At 44.4% G+C, this 18,663-nt stretch overlaps 1 protein-coding gene across 13 annotated transcripts in view; it reads right to left on the reverse strand.

Annotated features, from left to right (window-relative positions):
- The window catches only part of NPRL3 (NPR3 like, GATOR1 complex subunit), a 102,588-nt gene that overhangs the window by 41,086 nt on the left and 42,839 nt on the right, over positions 1-18,663 (reverse strand). For 11 of the 13 annotated variants that reach the window (XM_073362672.1, XM_073362666.1, XM_073362671.1 and 8 more), the window contains 3 exons: positions 14,744-14,881; positions 13,625-13,781; positions 5,499-5,605 (listed from right to left, as the gene is read on the reverse strand). The exons of 1 other annotated variant lie outside the window; for it this stretch is intronic. In XM_073362672.1, coding sequence (XP_073218773.1) covers positions 5,499-5,605; positions 13,625-13,781; positions 14,744-14,881 — 402 coding nt within the window. The remainder of the gene's footprint in view (positions 1-5,498; positions 5,606-13,624; positions 13,782-14,743; positions 14,882-18,663) is intronic. One more of the 13 variants, XM_073362668.1, reaches the window with a different exon arrangement.

Below are 18,663 nucleotides of genomic sequence, written 5' to 3' on the forward strand. Positions count from 1 at the left end.
AAAGATTCTCCACTGCGCTCTAATGTAATTCTGTTTCAAACAGCACTATGTTAAAGAACACTAGACCCTGTTGGTGTGCACTAAAGATACCCTACACAGACCAATTTATGTGCAACACATTAGTGCACTTTAGACCCTGCCTCCCCATAAGTGCACATTACCACATAGTATAGACAAATCACACTCTGCTTCAGCACAAACTTCTACTGTTTGCCTAATCTGGACAAACTCTTACATGTGCTAAGAGGTCAAGATCAGGTTGGGGTCAGTTAACAGACTACATCTATTGCCTAAACACAGGATAACACCCTTTACCTTGACTTAGCTGGCTGAGGTAAATTTTAGGCTCCTCCCTAGGCTTGACTTAAATCTGTTCTTCCACATTGCTCAGGACACAGGCTCACAACTTATACAATTAGAAACATACAGTTTTCCAGAGGTCGAACAAAGAATTGTCCCCACAAACAGCCCCCCATTTACTTCTATGCTTGACAGAAAAGATGGGCCTTGCATCGTGCCTGATAAAGTCTGACTCTGCAAAGCAGATGGAGGTGGTAATTCCAGAGTCAAGAGCCCCCAGCTGAGAACTCCCAGAGACCGGGACTATTACAAATAAGTTTAGGGATTGCTAGCTCCATAGCCTCAAATGAACTCAACTGCTGTGACAAGGTGGGTGAGGGAATAACTTTTATTGGACCAACTTTTGTTAGTGGGAGAGACAAGCTTTCAAGCTACACAGAGCTGTTCTACAGGTCTGGGAAAGGTATTCTGAGTGTCACAGCTAAATACAAGGTTGAACAGATAGAGATTATGTGCTATTTATGCTAACCTAAGGGACCATTCAAAGTGAAGTGACCCATTAACACCTCTGTAGTCATATGACAAAAAGGAGGGTTAGTTGGTTACAGATTGTTGTAATAAGACATTAATCCAGTGTCTTTATTAAAGGGAACCCAGGCAGATCCAACATATCTGGCCACAGCACTCTCAATGAAAGAATATGGGGACTCTCAAAAATCATCCTGAAGCCACTCACCACACAAAGGGCCAGCTTCCACAGGACACAACCAACTTCCTCCACAAACTCCACAACATTAAGAACTTCCCTCAGAACACCATCTTTGCCACCATGGATGTCACTTCCCCATACAACAACATTCCTCACAATGAAAGCATAGCTGCCTGCCTCAAATATTTACAAGACAATGGGCAACCCTCCGATATCCACCCCAGACACAAATCTCCAAACTCATCCATTTCATTCTCACCCAGAACAATTTTACGTTCAACAATAAACACTTCGTGCAAACCACGGGAACAGTCCTGGGTACTAGGATGGCTCCCCACTATGCCAGCCTCTTCCTGGGCCACCTTGAAGAATTTCTGGACAAACTTTGTACCACAAAACCAGTGATATACCCGAGATATATCTATGACATTTTCAGCCTCTGGACAGACAACTTAAACTCCCTCATAGATTTTCACCACAACTTCAATAAATTACCACCCATCCATTAAACTCTCTCTGGAACACTCCCTCACTAGCATCAACTTCCTGGACACCATAATCAACTTCAGCAATGGAACACCACAGACAACTATATATAAGAAACCCACAGATCACCACACTTACATTCACAGATCCAGTAACCACCCCAAACACACCAAGAAATCTGTTATCTACAGCCAGGCATTCAGATACCACAGAATATACTCTGAAGAGAAAATCTGGGATATATATTTTAAAACATGCAAAGCTACCTTCACCAAACAAGGACACTCCACCAAAGAAGTAAATGTATGCATGGAACAGGCTGCCCAAACACCCAGAGAGAACCAGCTTCAACACAGAAATAAAACTCCGTCTGACCTTATACCCCTAATTGTCACCTACCACCCCACACTGGAACCCATACGAGAGATCATCAAACAGGTAAAACACATACTTGATGGGGACCCTATCCTGAAGAAATCTTTCCTTAATCCCTTCTTCTGGCTTCAGACAACCCCCCAAACTCTTCAAGAGCACCATCAAAAGCAAGCTTCCCACAGACCAGGACACACTACCTCAAAGTGGCACCAGATCCTGCCAGAACAACAGATGCAAAATCTGCAGACATATGTCCTCCACTACGATGATCAATACACCTCCCACCCCCCTCCACATACACACACCCCTTTCAAGATCCATGGGATGCCAATCACAACATGTGGTGTACCTCATCCAGGGCACTAAATACCCCAACAACAACTATGTGGGTGAAACCATACAATCACTATGCTCTTGAATGAACTAATGCAGGAAAACTGTAAAAGAGAAAAACACCACATCGCCTGTGGGTGAACAATTTTCACAAAGTGATCACTCTATGTCTGACCTATCAGACCTCATCCTCAAAGAAAACCTGTTCATCATTTTCAAAAGATGAGCCTGGGAGCTTAAAATCACAACTTTGCTATACACTAAAAATCATGGTCTTAATAAAGACACTGGATTTATGGATTATTACAATGTGTAACCCACTAACCCCACTTTTTATCCTATGACTACAGGGATGTTAACAGGCCACTTCACCTTGAATGGTCCCTTAGAATATGTGCTAACTAATTATGCTAAATTATCTGCTGAACTTGTAATTAGCTATGACACTGAGTCCCTTTCCCAGGCTTGAGGAAGAGTTCTGTACAGCTCAAAATCCTGTCTCTCTCACCAACAGAAGTTGGTCCAATAAAAGATATTACCTCACCCACCTTGTCTTTCTAATATCCTGGGACCAACACAGCTACAACTCAACTGCTGCGGCAGAAGAGAATCTTTCAGAGGGCGAGGAGAATCTTTCAGAGAACCAGCAACTAGGCCAGGTTGTGAATCAATGTCAGAACCTTGAATTGTACTCAGAAAAGAATAGGAAACCAGAACAACTATTGAAGAACAGATGTAATAGGTTTCCATGGACTAAATTTACTAGTGCAAAAGCCAATACCAATGGTACCTGTCACTTCAAAGTAGTTTGTGTGTAGATTATACATGTACATTACAGGTTTCAGAGTGGCAGCCGTGTTAGTCTGTATTCGCAAAAAGAAAAGGGTACTTGTGGCACCTTAAGAAACTAACAAATTTATTTGAGCATAAGCTTTCGTGAGCATCCGATGAAGTGGGCTGTAGCTCACAAAAGCTTATGCTCAAATAAATTTGTTAGTCTCTAAGGTGCCACAAGTCCTCCTGTTCTTATTACACATTATAGTAATCCAAAGCAGATGTGACAGCCACCAGTGCATAAAGGTGCTCATGGGCTCAATACCACCTGAAGTTCCAGAACTAATCTAGAATTTGAAAACATCCCAGCTGCAAGTTCAGTGGGGAAAAGGTGGACAACTTTTCAACAGTGGAGCAGGAGTTATCCAACACACCCTCAACATCCTTCCCCCACCTCACTACCATCTCTGTCTGGCACAGGCGGAGCTTTATATGCAGCTCATATTTATCCAAGCCCCAGTCTTGATTAGAAGCCACAGTTAGCACTAGGATTAATGACAATGAAAACAGTGACTGTAATGGACCCCACCATGTTGCTGCTGTTTATACTTTTGAGTTACCTGTTACTGAAACATCACATGCCAGGCACGCAGCCTATGACATAACTTACTGAGATGTTTGTCTTGCTTTGAGTACTTCCATATTGCTTAGAATCATAGAGTTTAAGGCCAGAAGGGACCACCAGATTATCTAGTCTGACTTCTTGTATATCACAGGCCATCAACACCACCCAGCACCTGCACGGCGCACGCTAAACCCATCAAGTGAAATTAGACCAAAGTATTACAGCCCACAGGAGACTAAACAATTACGTGCTACATGCAGAGAATAGGAAAGACCAAGGTATGACATTGCACTCCATATGTTTATGGAAATATGCTTATGAGTGTAAATATAATGTAACTGGAATATGCTTTATGCAAAAAGTCTCTTGTAAGGTATCATTACGAAGTTTATAATCTACTGAGTGTGTTCATCCCTTTTGTATAAATGTATCATTCTTGTTTCTGAAACTCGAAATATGAGGTATTTGTCTCCTTCTGAAGACCTATTGTAATTATGCAAAGTGTGGGCCACTATTGGTGGCTTGGAATCTTGATGGCTCCCACTAACTAGGATAATTGGTTGTGAATGGCTCCGTTTACCTGCAAGCCTTCCTGTGTACCTGACATGGATAATGAAGAATGAGGTCTCACAGGACATGTAACCATGTCACATGATACTGGAATCCATCTTAAACCTGGTGCTTTTCCATTTAGAAGGAGGGGTGGGGACCCAGAGACACAAAAGATTCCCGCCTTGTACCAAACCTATAAAAAGGGGGTGGAACATAACAAAGGGGCTGCCAGTCATGAGAAATCCCCTAGTTAGCACCTGAGCTGGAACTAACAAGAACTGTACCAGGGGAAAGGATTGGGCCCAGACTAAGAAGGTGTCTACTCTGTGAAAGAAGGTTATTGGAACATCTCTGAGGGTGAGCTATTACCTGTATCAGTTTCTTAATGTATTAGGCTTAGACTTGCATGTTTTGTTTTATTTTGCTTGGTAATTTACTTTATTCTGTCTGTTATTACTTGAAACCACTTAAATTCTACTTTTTATACTTAATAAAAATCACTTTGGTTTATTAATTAACCCAAAGTAAGTGATTAATACCGGAGGGGAGGAGAGAGGTGCATATCTCTTTATCAATGTTACTGGAGTGCAGACAATTTATGAGTTTGCCCTGTGTAAGCTTTATACAGAGTAAAACAGATTTGGGGTTTGGATCCCATTGGGAACTGGGTGTCTGGGTGTTGGAGATAAGTGACTTGCTGAGCAGTTTTTGGTTAAAGTCTGAAGCTTTGGGGGCATGGACCAGACCTGTGTCTGCGTTGCAGCAGACTAGCAGGTCTGGCTCAACAAGGCAGGGTTCTGGACTCCCAAGCTGGCAGTGGAAAACGGGCTCAGAGGTAACTCCAGCACGTCAGGTGACAGCCTGAAGGGGGTCTCTGTGACCGAGCCCATCACACAAGGTACACCTATGCCTGAAGCCCCTGCAATGGAAGGGAATCGATTAAGACAGATACTCCCTCAGGCTCCATGCAAGAGTCCCTCTTCTTGGACATACTCAGCAGCCAAGAGTATTGAAAGGTTTAAAATGGTCTATGTTCACAGAGCAATTTCATGATGACAACACTGTACTGAGCTCCTGAAATTTGCTACCCACTCTATAAGTGTGCAAGTGAAGGCAAGCACACCTGTCACTGCCACAGAAGAGCTGCCCAATTCCTGTGTTCATCCCTGCACTGAACAGCCCTTAAGGGCTCATGAAATTCAAGCAAATTATAGTGTTTGTACATCTCAACAACTTCAATAGCACAGAAAGTATCACCACCCTGCCCAAATAAATGCCCAGGAAAAACAAATCTGCATTTTTCAAAGCAGTCCCACTACAGGCACTCATGGTCTGTCTACTTACAGACAAACACTGGCATTGGGGGACAGCATATAGACGTTGTTTTCACACAGTGGATAGACAATAATTGCTTTTCCCCAGTAAACCAGATGTGCAGCAAGCTGGAAAACCTGCATATAAAAAGAAACAAGACCAAAGATCATAATTAGGAAAGCAAAACAGCAACATTCAAACTCCCAGCAAAGAGCCCTTTATGCTGAGAGGAAAGCTCTGTCTGATCTGAAGAAAGCTAGCACTGTGCCATCACATCACTTCAATGGCAAAAATTTCTTAGAAGAAAATGATATAACATGTGGCACATCAAAAAAAGAGTCTGACAAAGCTTCCACAGAAGTGATGCATTTCCAGGGCTTGGCTTCACATATCTAAGCAAATTTTATGTTTCCTGCTTCAAAGGAATTTCTTCAGACTGTGCTAGTAAAGGGTTTTACAACCAAGTAGTTTCCTTTATGCTTCACCCATCAATGGTTTATGCATGCATTCCACACACACACACTACTCAAAATTCATTTGGTTAGATTAATATTTCATTCATATATATTAAAAATAAAATATAACTGAATAATTGGCTCACATCATATTAATGCATTAATTAAAAAGCAGTCAAAGTGGCACAGAAATACTGATCAGCTCAGCAACTTTGCAGTTGTTGTGAAAGTGACCATCAGTAATCCATTCTCTCTTTAAGCCATACATCCCTGTGTGTAACCACTGACCATAAGATACCGCTGAAAAATCTTTCTAAGCATTAATGAGGGGCTTTAAAGCAACAGAATCAAGATTTCAAAGATTTTCATTTTAATGGGGTCACCAGGGCTGGCTTAGACTTGCTGAGGCCCAGGGCCAAAGCCTGAGCCCCTCCACCCTGGGCCAGGGCCAAGTCAAAGCTCGTGGGCTTCCGCCCTGGGCAGCGGGGCTGAAGTTACAGGCTCCCTGCCTGGGGCTGAAGCCCTTGGGCTTCGGCTTTGCCGCCCCCGCCCCCCCCCCCCCGCCCAGGTACTGGGGCTTGGGCTTTGGAACCCCCCCCATCACCCCTCAGGCAGCAGAGCTTGGGCAGACTCATGCTTCGGTCCCTTTGTTGTCAGAAGGGGATCGCAGTGCAGTGAAGTTTGAGAACTCCTGGCCTAATGCAATAATGACCTGAAGAATAAGGAAGATCCTAAAGCTTCAGATAGCAGATATACACTTTTCTTTCTTTGCTCATTTTAGCAAATACAAAATACCAGCTGAATCACTTACCCAGAACCAAACTTAGGAAAGCAACATCCATTAGATTTCTGAATATTAGCCTTCAATATATTAATATACATCCAATAAACCGCATGGTTGAAAGAGAGCAAGCATTAAGAAAAAGCTGCAGAGTTAGGGCCAGGTTTTCACAGGCACTCAGAACCCAGGAGCTCCCACTATTTCCACTGGCAGCTGAGAGGTGTTGAGCATGTTTGAGAAAACAGTCACTAAATATAACTGGTTTCTCTCTTTTCTTCCCTGACAGTCATGTCTAACTCCACACGCCATTTTCCCTGCATTTGCAGAAGAGTACTTAGCATTGATTTCTTTCACTATAATTCTATAGTTTACTGAAGCAGTATTCAGAGTGGTAGCCGTGTTAATCTGTATCAGCAAAAAAACCCACAAAAAACGACGAGTACTTGTGGCACCTTAGAGAGTAACAAATTTATTTGGGCATAAGCTTTCGTGGGCTAAAACCCACTTAATCAGATGCATGCAGTGGAAAATACAGTAGGAAGATGATAGATAGATACACATATACACACACACAGAGAATATGAAAAAATGGGTGTTGCCATACCAACTGTAATGAGACCAATCAATTAAGGTGGGCTATTATCAACAGGAAAAAAAAAAAAACTTCTGTAGTGATAATCAGGATGGCCCATTTCAAACAGTTGACAAGAAGGTGTGAGTAACAGTAGGGGACAAAAATTAGCATGGGGAAATAGTTTTTACTTTGTGTAATGACCCATTCACTGCCAGTCTTTATTCAAGCCTAATTTAATAGTGTCCAGTTTGCAAATTAATTCCAATTCTGCAGTTTCTTGTTGGAGTCTGTTTTTGAAGTTTTTTTGTTGGAGAATTGCGACTTTTAGGTCTGAAATTGAGTGACCAGGGAGGTTGAAGTGTTCTCCAACTGGTTTTTGAATGTTACAATTCTTGATGTCTGATTTGGGTCCATTTATTTTTTTGCGTAGAGACGGTCTGATTTGGCCAATGCACGTGGCAGAGGGGCACATGAAGGCATATATCACATTGGTAGATGTGCAGGTGAACGAGCCTCTTATGGTGTGGCTGATGTGATTAGGTCCTATGATGGTGTCCCTTGAATAGATATGCGGACACAGTTGGCAATGGGGTTTGTTGCAAGGATAGGTTAATGGGTTAGTGTTTCTGTTGTGTGCTGTGTGGTTGCTGGTGAGTATTTGCTTCAGGTTGGGGGACTGTCTGTAAGCGAGGACTGGCCTGTCTCCCAAGATCTGTGAGAGTGAGGGATCGTCCTTCAGGATAGGTTGTAGATCCTTGATGATATGCTGGAGAGGTTTGAGTTAGAGGATTCCACCATGATTTCAACAATTCCTATCCCCCCCCGCACCAACCTCAGCCTGGACCTGTCCACACATGAGATCCACTTCCTGGACACTAGAGTGCTAATAAGTGATGGCCACAAACATCACCCTATACCCTACAGACCACTATACTTACCTACATGCCTCCAGCTTTCATCCAGACCACATCATACGATCCACTGTCTACAGCCAAGCTCTATGATACAACCGCATTTGCTCCAATCCCTCAGACAGAGAAACACCTACAAGATCTCTATCAAGCATTCTTAAAACTACAATACCACCTGCTGAAGTGAAGAAACAGATTGACAGAGCCAGAAGAATACCCAGAAGTCACCTACTCCAGGACAGGCCCAACAAAGGAAGTAACAGAACGCCACTAGCGTCACCTTCAGCCCCCAACTCAAACCTCTCCAGCGCATCATCGAGGATGCCTGTAGTGGAGAGACACTGGGTGCCCAGATCTCTTTGGTCAGGGAGACTGGCATGCTGCATGGGGAAAGCATAGAACTCTTGGCCTTGGGAAAATTTAAAACAACTGTGCCTTTGGCGGAAGTGCACTTAGAATGGGAAGGTATAGGAGCATTTTAAAAGTTGGCGTGCTGGATTGCATTCCAGCAGGAGTTCATTCAGGTAATGCTGTATTACTATGTCCAAGGCTGTTAAATATGGTACCCATTGCAGACAGAAATATTGCTCTGTGATCCCAGGAGGGAACAGTGAAGACAGAGGAACAGCTAAAGGATGAGGGGACATCCCACCCCAGCTTAGAAGAGGGAAGCAGTCTCCAGGGACAAGGAAGGAGGACCCACTCCCAGTGGAGGAAGCAGCTCTCAGAGCTGCAGCAGGCAGGAATTTGCAGCAGAGCAGACAGAAGACCCATCCTTAGAAAGCACCATCAGAATAATCTCTGGGGGGAGTCCAGCTAGGGGAAACGGGGAAGGGTTTTCTGAAGAAGAGGAAAGATTGTACAGGGAAGCCCTGTAGAGGCTCTGAGATGCCTTATAAGAAACTTGTGCCAGTTAAACATAATAGGAAGCTAATGATGTTAGCCCACAATTGTCCTTTTGCTGGTCACTTGCAGACTTAAAAGGACTTATGAAAAGATAAGAAGGAATTTTTATTGACCAAATATTCGGAATGAGGTGAGAGACTATTGCAGGTCTTGTGACTTGTGCCAGGACCAGAAGAGGCCAGTATGGTCTTACAAAGCTCCCCTGCAACCCTTACTTGTTACTTACCTGCAACCAAGGAGGCAATTCTTAGGGTTCCAACAAATATTGTAGCTCTTTGCCCCAGCAAAACCAAAGGGGAAAACATCTTGATGAAAATGGATTATGCCACTAGGTATCCAGAAGCAGTTGCTTTAACATAGAGATTGATAAAGTGGCAAAAGCCCATTTCACTATTTTCAGCCAAGTAGGTTTTCCTAAAGAGATTTTGTCAGATTGTGTGTAAAATTTCACATCCCAAATATTCAGTGCATTGTGGAGGAGGTGTGATTTAAAACAGCTGAAGGCTGCCCCATATCACCCAGAGACGAACAGTTTGGTTGAAAGGTTCATAGGGACACTGAAATCTATGCTGGGAATGTATGCAAACAAAAGGGCAAGGGGCTTGGGATGAAAAATTACTCTGTTATTTGTCTTTAGGGAGGTGCCCCAAGAGTCCACAGAGTTTTCCCTATTTCATCTCCTGTATAAGAGAAAAAAGTGACAGGACACCTAGATCTTATCAGGCCCTTCTGGGAGATGGGTACGGAATCAGAAGGAGAACCAGCGATTGGATATGTACAAAAGTTCAGAAAGGAGTTAAGACATGCTGGACGTGGTTCAAACTAACCTCATGGATAGCCAGACCACACAAACAGCATAGTATGATAAGATGGCTTGAAGTTGTGCTGTTTTGAGGAGGGGGGTTGGTAATACTACTGAAACTGCTCTCTGTAAAAAGGGAGCAAAATGCAAAATTCATGGGAAGGTTGTGGAGAGAGAAAATCAAGTCATGTACAGTGTAAAAAGACCCCACAGCAAGAAGAAAAGGAGTACTTGTGGCACCTTAGAGACTAACCAATTTATTTGAGCATAAGCTTTCGTGAGATGCGTCCGATGAAGTGAGCTGTAGCTCTCACAAGCTTATGCTCAAATAAATTGGTTAGTCTCTAAGGTGCCACAAGTACTCCTTTTCTTCTTGCGAATACAGACTAACACGGCTGTTACTCTGAAACCCACAGCAAGGTTGCCCACAGACAGTGCATGTGAATAGACAAAGCCTATCACAATACAGAAGTGATTGTGAATATGCTTTGTTGTGATGACAGGGAGTCTGAGACTTGACACTTCATTGATCTGGTGACTGAATGCCCCAATGACTCATCATTTGAAAGCACGGAGATATGCAAATTGCTAACAGACAGAGAGGGAAGAAATCTTGGCTGAAAGACACAAGCAGATATTTTCTAACATGCCAGTGATGACTCATAAAATGGTCCACAAGACGCTGTGGATCCCCAACCTGCACCTTGCAGGGCATACTGAACCACTGGGAAAGTGCACTAGCAAATTCATAAAGCAACACAGAGTATTCAGAATATGGGATCAAGTATCAGGGGGTAGCCGTCTTATTCTGTATCCACAAAAACAACAAGGAGTCCGTTGGCACCTTAAAGACTAACAGATTTGGGCATAAGTTTTTGTGGGTTTTTTTTATCACGAAAGCTTATGCCCAAATAAATCTGTTAGTCTTTAAGGTACCACCAGACTCCTTGTTGTTTTTTGGGGTATGGGAATAATTAAAGAGTCTGACAGTTCCTGGGTATCTCCTGTGTTGGTTCCTAAGACAGATAAGACTGTAAGGTTTGTGTTGATTATAGAAAATGCCATATTGTCACAGTTTCTGATGCCTATCCTATGCCCAGAATTGATAAAATGTTATATTTTGCTTTGCCCAAAGTATCTCTTAGCACAACTGATCTGGTAAAAGGATATTGGCAGATTCCTTTGGACAACGATGCATAGAAGAAATCTACTTTTATTACTAATATGGGTATAAACTTCATGAGTTCAAAATGTTATCTTTTGGATTAATTAATGCAGGAGCCACTTTTTAGAGGCTTGTCAACCAAGTGCTAAACAGATTATGAGACTTCACACGATAATATAGCGACGTTCAGCTACTCTTGGTTACTTCACAAGAGACACTGGAGGGCTGTACTTTCAAAACTCAGAGATGGAAGTCTTACTGTGAAGGTCTTTAAATGTACAATATGAGCAATAAAGGTTCCTTATTTGGGATACTGTGTAAGAGGGTGGCCAAATCTCTCCTGATCCCTTGAAAGCAGAAGCTATTAACAACTGCCCTGTGCCCCAGACCAAAAAGCAGGCCCAATCTTTCATAGGCATGGTTAACTATTACTGCTGATTTATGCAGGAGTTCATTGACATTATGTCTGCTATCACAGACTTCTGCAAGAAGACAAAGCCAAACAGAGTGGTGTGGACAAAAGTTTGTCAAGAGAGTTTTGATAAAGAAAAATCTCGTCAGAAAAGCCTGTTGTGGCCAGTCCAGATTTTGACAAAATGCACATGAATGCATCAGACATTGGTTTAGATTCAGTTCTAATGCAGTCGGGGAAAGTAACAAAAAGCAGTCCACTGCTTTCTGAAGTAAAGAAGTTGGCACCCACCAAACAGAATTACTCTGTCATAGGAAAGAGTGGTATGCCATTGTATGGCGTTATCATGCACTTAAGGCCTTTTCTCTAACAGAAAATTCAGGGTTCTAACTGACCCCTCTCCATCAGTTTGGTTACACAGAACCAAGGGCACCAATTCCAAACTGCTGCGGCGGTGTAGGATGTTCCAAGAATATATGGAAATTGTGCATATTAAAAGGGAAAGAAAATATAGTGGTATATCTCTGTCCAGGAAAGAGGATTCTGATCCACTGCCTACTGTTCAGCCTACGGCTGACCCTCCTACAGCACTGTAAGAGGGGAGGTATGACCCTTGCAGCCCCTCAGTGCTAACTGGCAGAGGCCCCTCCATATTGTAATTCATATTAGACCGGACACACTCATTACCCCTCGACATACTTTTGTCATAATATGTATGTATTATGGGGTCATGTATCACATGTAAATTGGTGACATGCTGGTCCCAAAAATCACTGTGTGATGTACGTTCAGATTATGTACGAAGAGTCGTATACGTGTCCTGGAAATGTGTTCTTAAAATGTGTTTGGGAAGTGGTGCAAAAAATCAGCCTGCCCTCCGCAAAGGAATGTGTATTTACCTGCCTAACTAGCTTGATAACTGGCAAAGAACAACGAAAATACATTTACATGCACAGAAGACAAAGCTATCAAGTTAACAAGCTATGGGGGAAGGAGCTTAGTGAGCTCAGTAGGGGGACCGGAGGGGGGTGGGGTGGGGGAAGCGTTTCCTGGCTCTTGAGGTCTAGAAAATGGGCTTTGGGTAATATAAGGGGAGCAGGTTAGACAGGGATGGTCTATGTATTCTGCCTCAGTAGGAGGGCGGGACTTGAGGTCCCTTCCAGTTGGACATTTCTATGATTCTATCTGGTCTGGCTGCTGTCAGAGACAGGATTCTGGACTATATGCACCACAGGACTGGCAATTCTTGTGAAGCCAGATTCCCTGAAGATTGGAGAAGCAGGAAAACATGACACACATTAGAAATTCAGCCTCTCAGACAGCTAGACATTTTTCAGTTTCTAGCGTATAAACCCTGTCATTTTTGTACTGTTGCAGCCCCTGTTTCAGGGCTAAGATATTCTCTCGTCCCAGCAGCACAACTTAAGAATAAACTGACATTTCCCACAGGGTGGGAAACCCAGGCCACCACCAAACCACGATCCAGACACTGAACTGAATTGAGTGTTGCTGAACTGACCCTGTTATACTGTCTCCCCTGCTCCTCACCCCCAACCCACTTATTTGTCCTATCTTACCATTTTACCTTTTAGACAGTCAGCTCTTTGGGGCAAGGACTGATTTATTGTGTGTTTGTACAGCACCTTGTACAATGGAGCCCAATCTGATTGTGGTGTTTGGGAGTTAGCACAACATGTATAAGATAGCAGGTAGAATAGCTACACAATGCTGAAACAGCAAAGTAGCATTTCTGCTCTCTCAGAAAGGAGGAAACCCAAATCCAGCACTGTGAATTAGCAGACCCAGGTGCAACAGTAACAGATATTCTGAGACTGGGCAAGGTTAGATTGCACGTACATTTTAAATGTACACTTACAAAGTAAAGAGCAATGTGAAAGAGAGAGTAGGGGATTAAATTACTAGAGGCCAAGTTAAAGTTCGTTCTGAATTGGCTAACAGCACGAGGGCTGACCAACTTCTCCCTCCACCAGGAGGGGCTGATGCCTTCTCCAACCCTGTCCCTAGCGCTAAGACTTTAGCCCTTTGAGCATTCTATGCACATATAAAGGATACTATAGAAACACCACAGACACTAAGAAGGAAAATGCCGAATGAATTGAAACAGCTTCAATTAAAACGGTCAGCTGTACCTGTAGTAATGCCAGGTCAGCATCCTGAGCCAACTGCTGCAGATTCTTCACAGCAGAGGTAGTTTTAATCACTCTCACCAGGGCCGGGGAACAGTCCAATGGGAGCTCATTAAGCAACGATTTCTCATCATTCAGTAGTAATAAGGCATGGTAAGGCCTGTAGAAAGAACATTGCCATCTGTAATTGCTTCTTTCTTGAAGGATGAGGATACCTCACTATGGCAGAGACCTGGAACATGTGGTCAAGCTACTGGCAAAATAGACCATCTGATACTGTGATAGCTATAGCGAAGGACTATGTTCACAGTTAGTTCATTCTTGTTTAGGTCACGAGACAAGCTGCCTTCTGTCAAAAAGAGTCTTAAGCCTCTATCACCATTTGGAAAGCCTAAAAGCTAGCCAGACAGGTGGACAGATTGTGGTCCCAAGGGAGCAGGGATGAAATGCACACACCTCACTGTGCACTGCTGATCAGAACTGGGCACTAAAAATGAAAGTAATGAAGCAGGTGACTTTTACAGCTAAACCTCCATAGAACAGCGGGAAACAAAAATGGGACCAAAAAACCTACAGGAAATACCCATCCTTCTGAATTTAGATACTTCATGGAACTGTGATATGGACAAGAAATCACCTCAACGTGAATATGGTTAAAATGAACTGTTTGCTTTTAAGGATGGCACTTTGAATGGGGAATATCTTGCAATAACCTCTAAGACAAGATCTTTCAACTGTAAACAATGCAGAAGCTGGCTGCTGCATTACATTGAAACCTCAGCATTGCCACCGAGTGTGTTCAGTCAATAACAGTGCTACAAATACCTGGAAAAAAAAATCTTGACACAAGAGAACAGGCTGGGGCGCAGAGCTTGGTGTCAGCTCATTATCACCACTTAGAGAACCAAAATGGGCTCTAATTTTCACACCACACCACAAAGACACAGTCCATTTCCAAGATTTGGGAGCACAAAGAAAATAGTCAATCTTCATTATTTTCTGTAACATTTTTCAGGAAGGCTGTAAAGTGTTTGGGTCAATCAGAACAAAGGGAGAGAAGTCAAATGTTAGTGTTAGAAAGGCACAAGAACATGCAGGCACTGAAGAACGGGGTATATTTACCTAATAGCTTTCAGGCTTCTTTCAATCGCTTCAGGAGGTATAAAGCTTGTTGCAACATAATGGATTTTATGAGGCAGACAGAAACTCACTTCAAGCCAGTTGTTGATGTGCAATCTCACCACCCCTGTAGTGCAAAGACTTAAACAAAAAATAAATAAAAAATAAAATAAATACAGCATTTGCTGCCTTTCTCCTGAGGCAAAGCGATGGGCCAGATTCACTCGTGCTGATGCCAGAACAACAAGAGAGGAGAGAGACTGCACCTCCCTCCTTTCAGCAGCTGCCAGGGACCAATTTGACTCTAGTCCAGGGGTGGACAAACTTTTTGGCCTGAGGGCCACATCAGGGAATAGAAATTGTATGGCGGGACATGAACACTCACAAAATTGGGGTAGGGGTGCGGGATGAGAGGTTTGGGGTGCAGGAGGGTGCTGGGATCGAGGGGTTTGGAGAGCGGGGAGAGGGATCAGGGCTGGGGCAGGGGGTTGGGGCTTGGAGAGAGGCTCAGGGGTGCAGGCTCTGAGCAATGCTTACCTCAAGTGAATCCCGGAAGCAGTGGCATGTCCCTTCTCTGGCTCCTACGCGTGGAGCAGCCCCCAACCCTGCTAGAGCGCCGGAGCGGGGCCATGCAGCTGCTTCCAGGAGCTGCGTGGTGCAGCCCCCAGAGCCTGTGCCCCAGTGCGGGGCTATGCCCCGGCCCCCAACCCAGCACCCCCGGCTGCAGCGCCAGAGTAGGGAAAGCCCCAGACCCAGCTCCCCACCCCTGCTCTGGTCCATAAGGCCTGCTTTAATTTGTCTCTTATAGGCTGTTGCATGGTCACAGAATCATACGAATGCCCCAATCACTCTCCCTCTCTCCCTCCTCCAGCTGGCCCTCACCCCACACCAATGCACCAGGGAGGGAGGAGGATCTCCTATAAATGTGATGCAGAGGCCCTGTGTTGGGGTGTTCCCAAGGGAGGTATGGTGGGACTGGAGGATGGCACACGGGGCAATGATGAATTGGGCCCAATGTTTCCATCATAATTTTACCGTATGATAAAGAGGGAGGGAAGTTCCCTTACTGCGCTTTAGGCATTACAGAGCAACATGACACCACAACACTGATTCCATAGATTCTACCTAGGTGGTGTGTTTCCCATTGACCTGCTCCTGCTTGTCACAGGAAATCATGAAAGTTGCTGTTAAATAGTTCCTTCATTCTAGGAAAGCACAGCAGCTAAAACTAAACTTTTAAACTTCCCAAAAGAACAGGATTGAAGTGGAGAGAATATGCACGTCAGGAAAGATAATGAAGTCTGATCCCAGTGTTTGGCTGGAAAGCAGCTTTAAGTATCTTTTATTTACTACCCCTAGAAAGTAGGACACATAGCAAGCAGGGAGTTTGGGGCAGCCGGCTTCACTCAAGCAGATCTTTGTTCTTGTTTTTAGACAGTGACATATTTACTCCTTATCTTTATGGCATTCACTACCTCCTCCACCACCCAAGTACAAGCACACTTGGGTGAAACACCCCACCCTCTCTGTATTATAAACATATCTGCTCAAAAAGTCATTTCTCGTGACTTGGGTGTGCTGGCTGAGGCCATAAAAAAAAGCTGATGTCCCATCCACGCCAGCTGACATCAGCATTTACATTAAACAGTTCCTAAAACAGAGCCTGAAAATCAGTTCAGTACATGGAGCCCTAAAACACTGTCTCTAGCTGCAGGACTATCTGGATTCAGAACCACAGAGGTCACCAAAAAACCTCGGTTCTCTCTGGATTGCATTTTTTAGGGTTTTGGTTTTTAATACATTACACAATATTTTCAAAAAGGTTCTATATTTAAATGATTTCTCTGACAAGCTGTATTCAAAGCACACTCCCCAACAAAGTTGTTAAAAACTGACAAAGCCAAGTAATGCACATGCCAAGAAAGAGGCAGTTAATCAACCTCAGGAGGCTTGGCTTAAGGGCAGGCAGTGTCCCACTTCCCCTGGATTTTCGAAACCACCAAACACTAGGAATAAAGTTGTAGAGTCTTTGCCAAAGTCTCACTTCCAGACAACCCAAAAGGAAATGTCATCTATGGAGCACCACCTCTACCAATCCAGGGCTCTCCTTTGGGAATTGATCATTTGCTCTAAAACATTTCAGAGTGGAAAAGAACCAAATTAGAAAAAGAACTTACATTTACCCAACCAGTGTGAAAGAGGGGTCACACTAATCTCCTGACTGCTGGCTAGTTGCCAGGTTTTTGACCAACGGGAACCAGTGGTTTGCAGGCTGCTCTGCTGATGATGCCAGTGCAGAGCAGAGAGGGAAGTTTATTGCCAGAAGCACTATTAATCAAAAGTGGGTGCCTTAAAATTAGCTACCTAACTACATTCAGAGCCAAGTGGCCTGACTTTCAGCCGTTCTGAAAACCTACGGCTCCCGCTAGCCTATGGCTGAGCATCCGTGGTTTTAAATTTTACACCAAAGATTACATTTTTGAAATTTTTGGCCAATTTTTTTTTAAAGTTTAAAAATTTAAAATCAAAGGTACTGTACACCAGTACAGCAGAGAGATTTGAGTGATAAGTGTACAAACAGGAACACGAGAATATTGGTTTCTGGCTCTGAGAATTGAGAATTAAAGTCCAATAATTTTGTTAGTAGTTTTTGGAGCTGTGCTTTTTCTTTGTGCCAGACACTAGATCTCAGCAGAAGCAAGTCCAGTAATAAAAGTGTCACACAGAAACAGCCCAAGAATTTCCCCTTATCTCTGTGCAAAAAGCATTACAACACCGCACTGCACCCAAAGCCCTGGGGTGCACTTCGCTGCTTGGCAGTGGCCGGGCTGTGAGGGTGTGTGTTTTTCCTCTGATACCCTCATTTTATGTCAATCTTCAAAACAGTCAAAAATATCATAAAATAAAATAAACCACCTTAATTGAAAATCCCATTTTAAAAATTAAGCATTGCAAAGTTTCATTTAAATAAATTTCCTAATTATTCTCTGAACAGGTGCACATAGACATTTTCCTGCCAGTATGACTCAGCCTAGAGCTGGCAAGCCCAATTCTCAGTTCAGTATAAAGCCTTTTCATATTGCAGTCATTCTACTGAGACAGCCACCAAAGGAGCTAATTATGTGCCGTTATGTGCTCACATGCTCCTTATGGGCACATGAGTCCCATCAATAGCATCACCACCATTAGGAAACAGGGTGGACAGAAGAGTTTCCCCACAGTGCACCATGTTTCTAAGGCTACAGCAGGGGTGGGCAAACTTTTTGGCCCAAGGGCCACACCTGGGTGGGGAAATTGCATGCAGGGCCATGAATGTAGGGCTGGGGCAGTGATACAGAAGCGAGTGCAGGGTATGGGAGTGGGTGTCGTGTGCAGGAAGGGGCTCAGGGCAAAGGGCTGGGGCGCAGGAGGGATGCCGGGTGTACAAGGAGGCTCAGGGCAGGGGGTTGCGGTGCAGGAGGGGGTGTAGAGTGCAGGACGGGGCTCAGGGCAGGGGTGCAGGAGGGGGGTGCAGAGTGCGGGACGGGGCTCAGGGCAGGGGCTGCAGGAGGGATTTGGGATGCAGGCTCCGGCCCAGGACCGCTTACCTTGAGCGGCTCTGGGGTGGCAGTGGCGTGCAGCAGAGCGAAGGCAGACTCCTTGCCTGCCCTGGCTCTGCGCCGCTCCCAGAAGCAGCCGGCACCACGTCCCTGCGGCCCCTGGGGGAGGGAGGGGCAGAGGGCTCCACGCGCTGCTCTCGCCTGCGGGTACCTCCCCAAAGCTCTCATTGGCTGCAGTTCCCCATTCCCAGCCAATGGGAGCTGCAGGGGGCGGTGCCTGCAGGCAAAGGCAGCATGAGGAGCTCTCTGCCCCCCTCCCTAGGGGCCGCAGGGACATGGTGCCGGCCACTTCTGGGAGTGGCGTAGGGCCAGGGCAGGCAGGGA

This window comes from Lepidochelys kempii, chromosome 10, assembly GCF_965140265.1.
Source record: "Lepidochelys kempii isolate rLepKem1 chromosome 10, rLepKem1.hap2, whole genome shotgun sequence".
Taxonomy (NCBI): Eukaryota; Metazoa; Chordata; order Testudines; family Cheloniidae; genus Lepidochelys; species Lepidochelys kempii.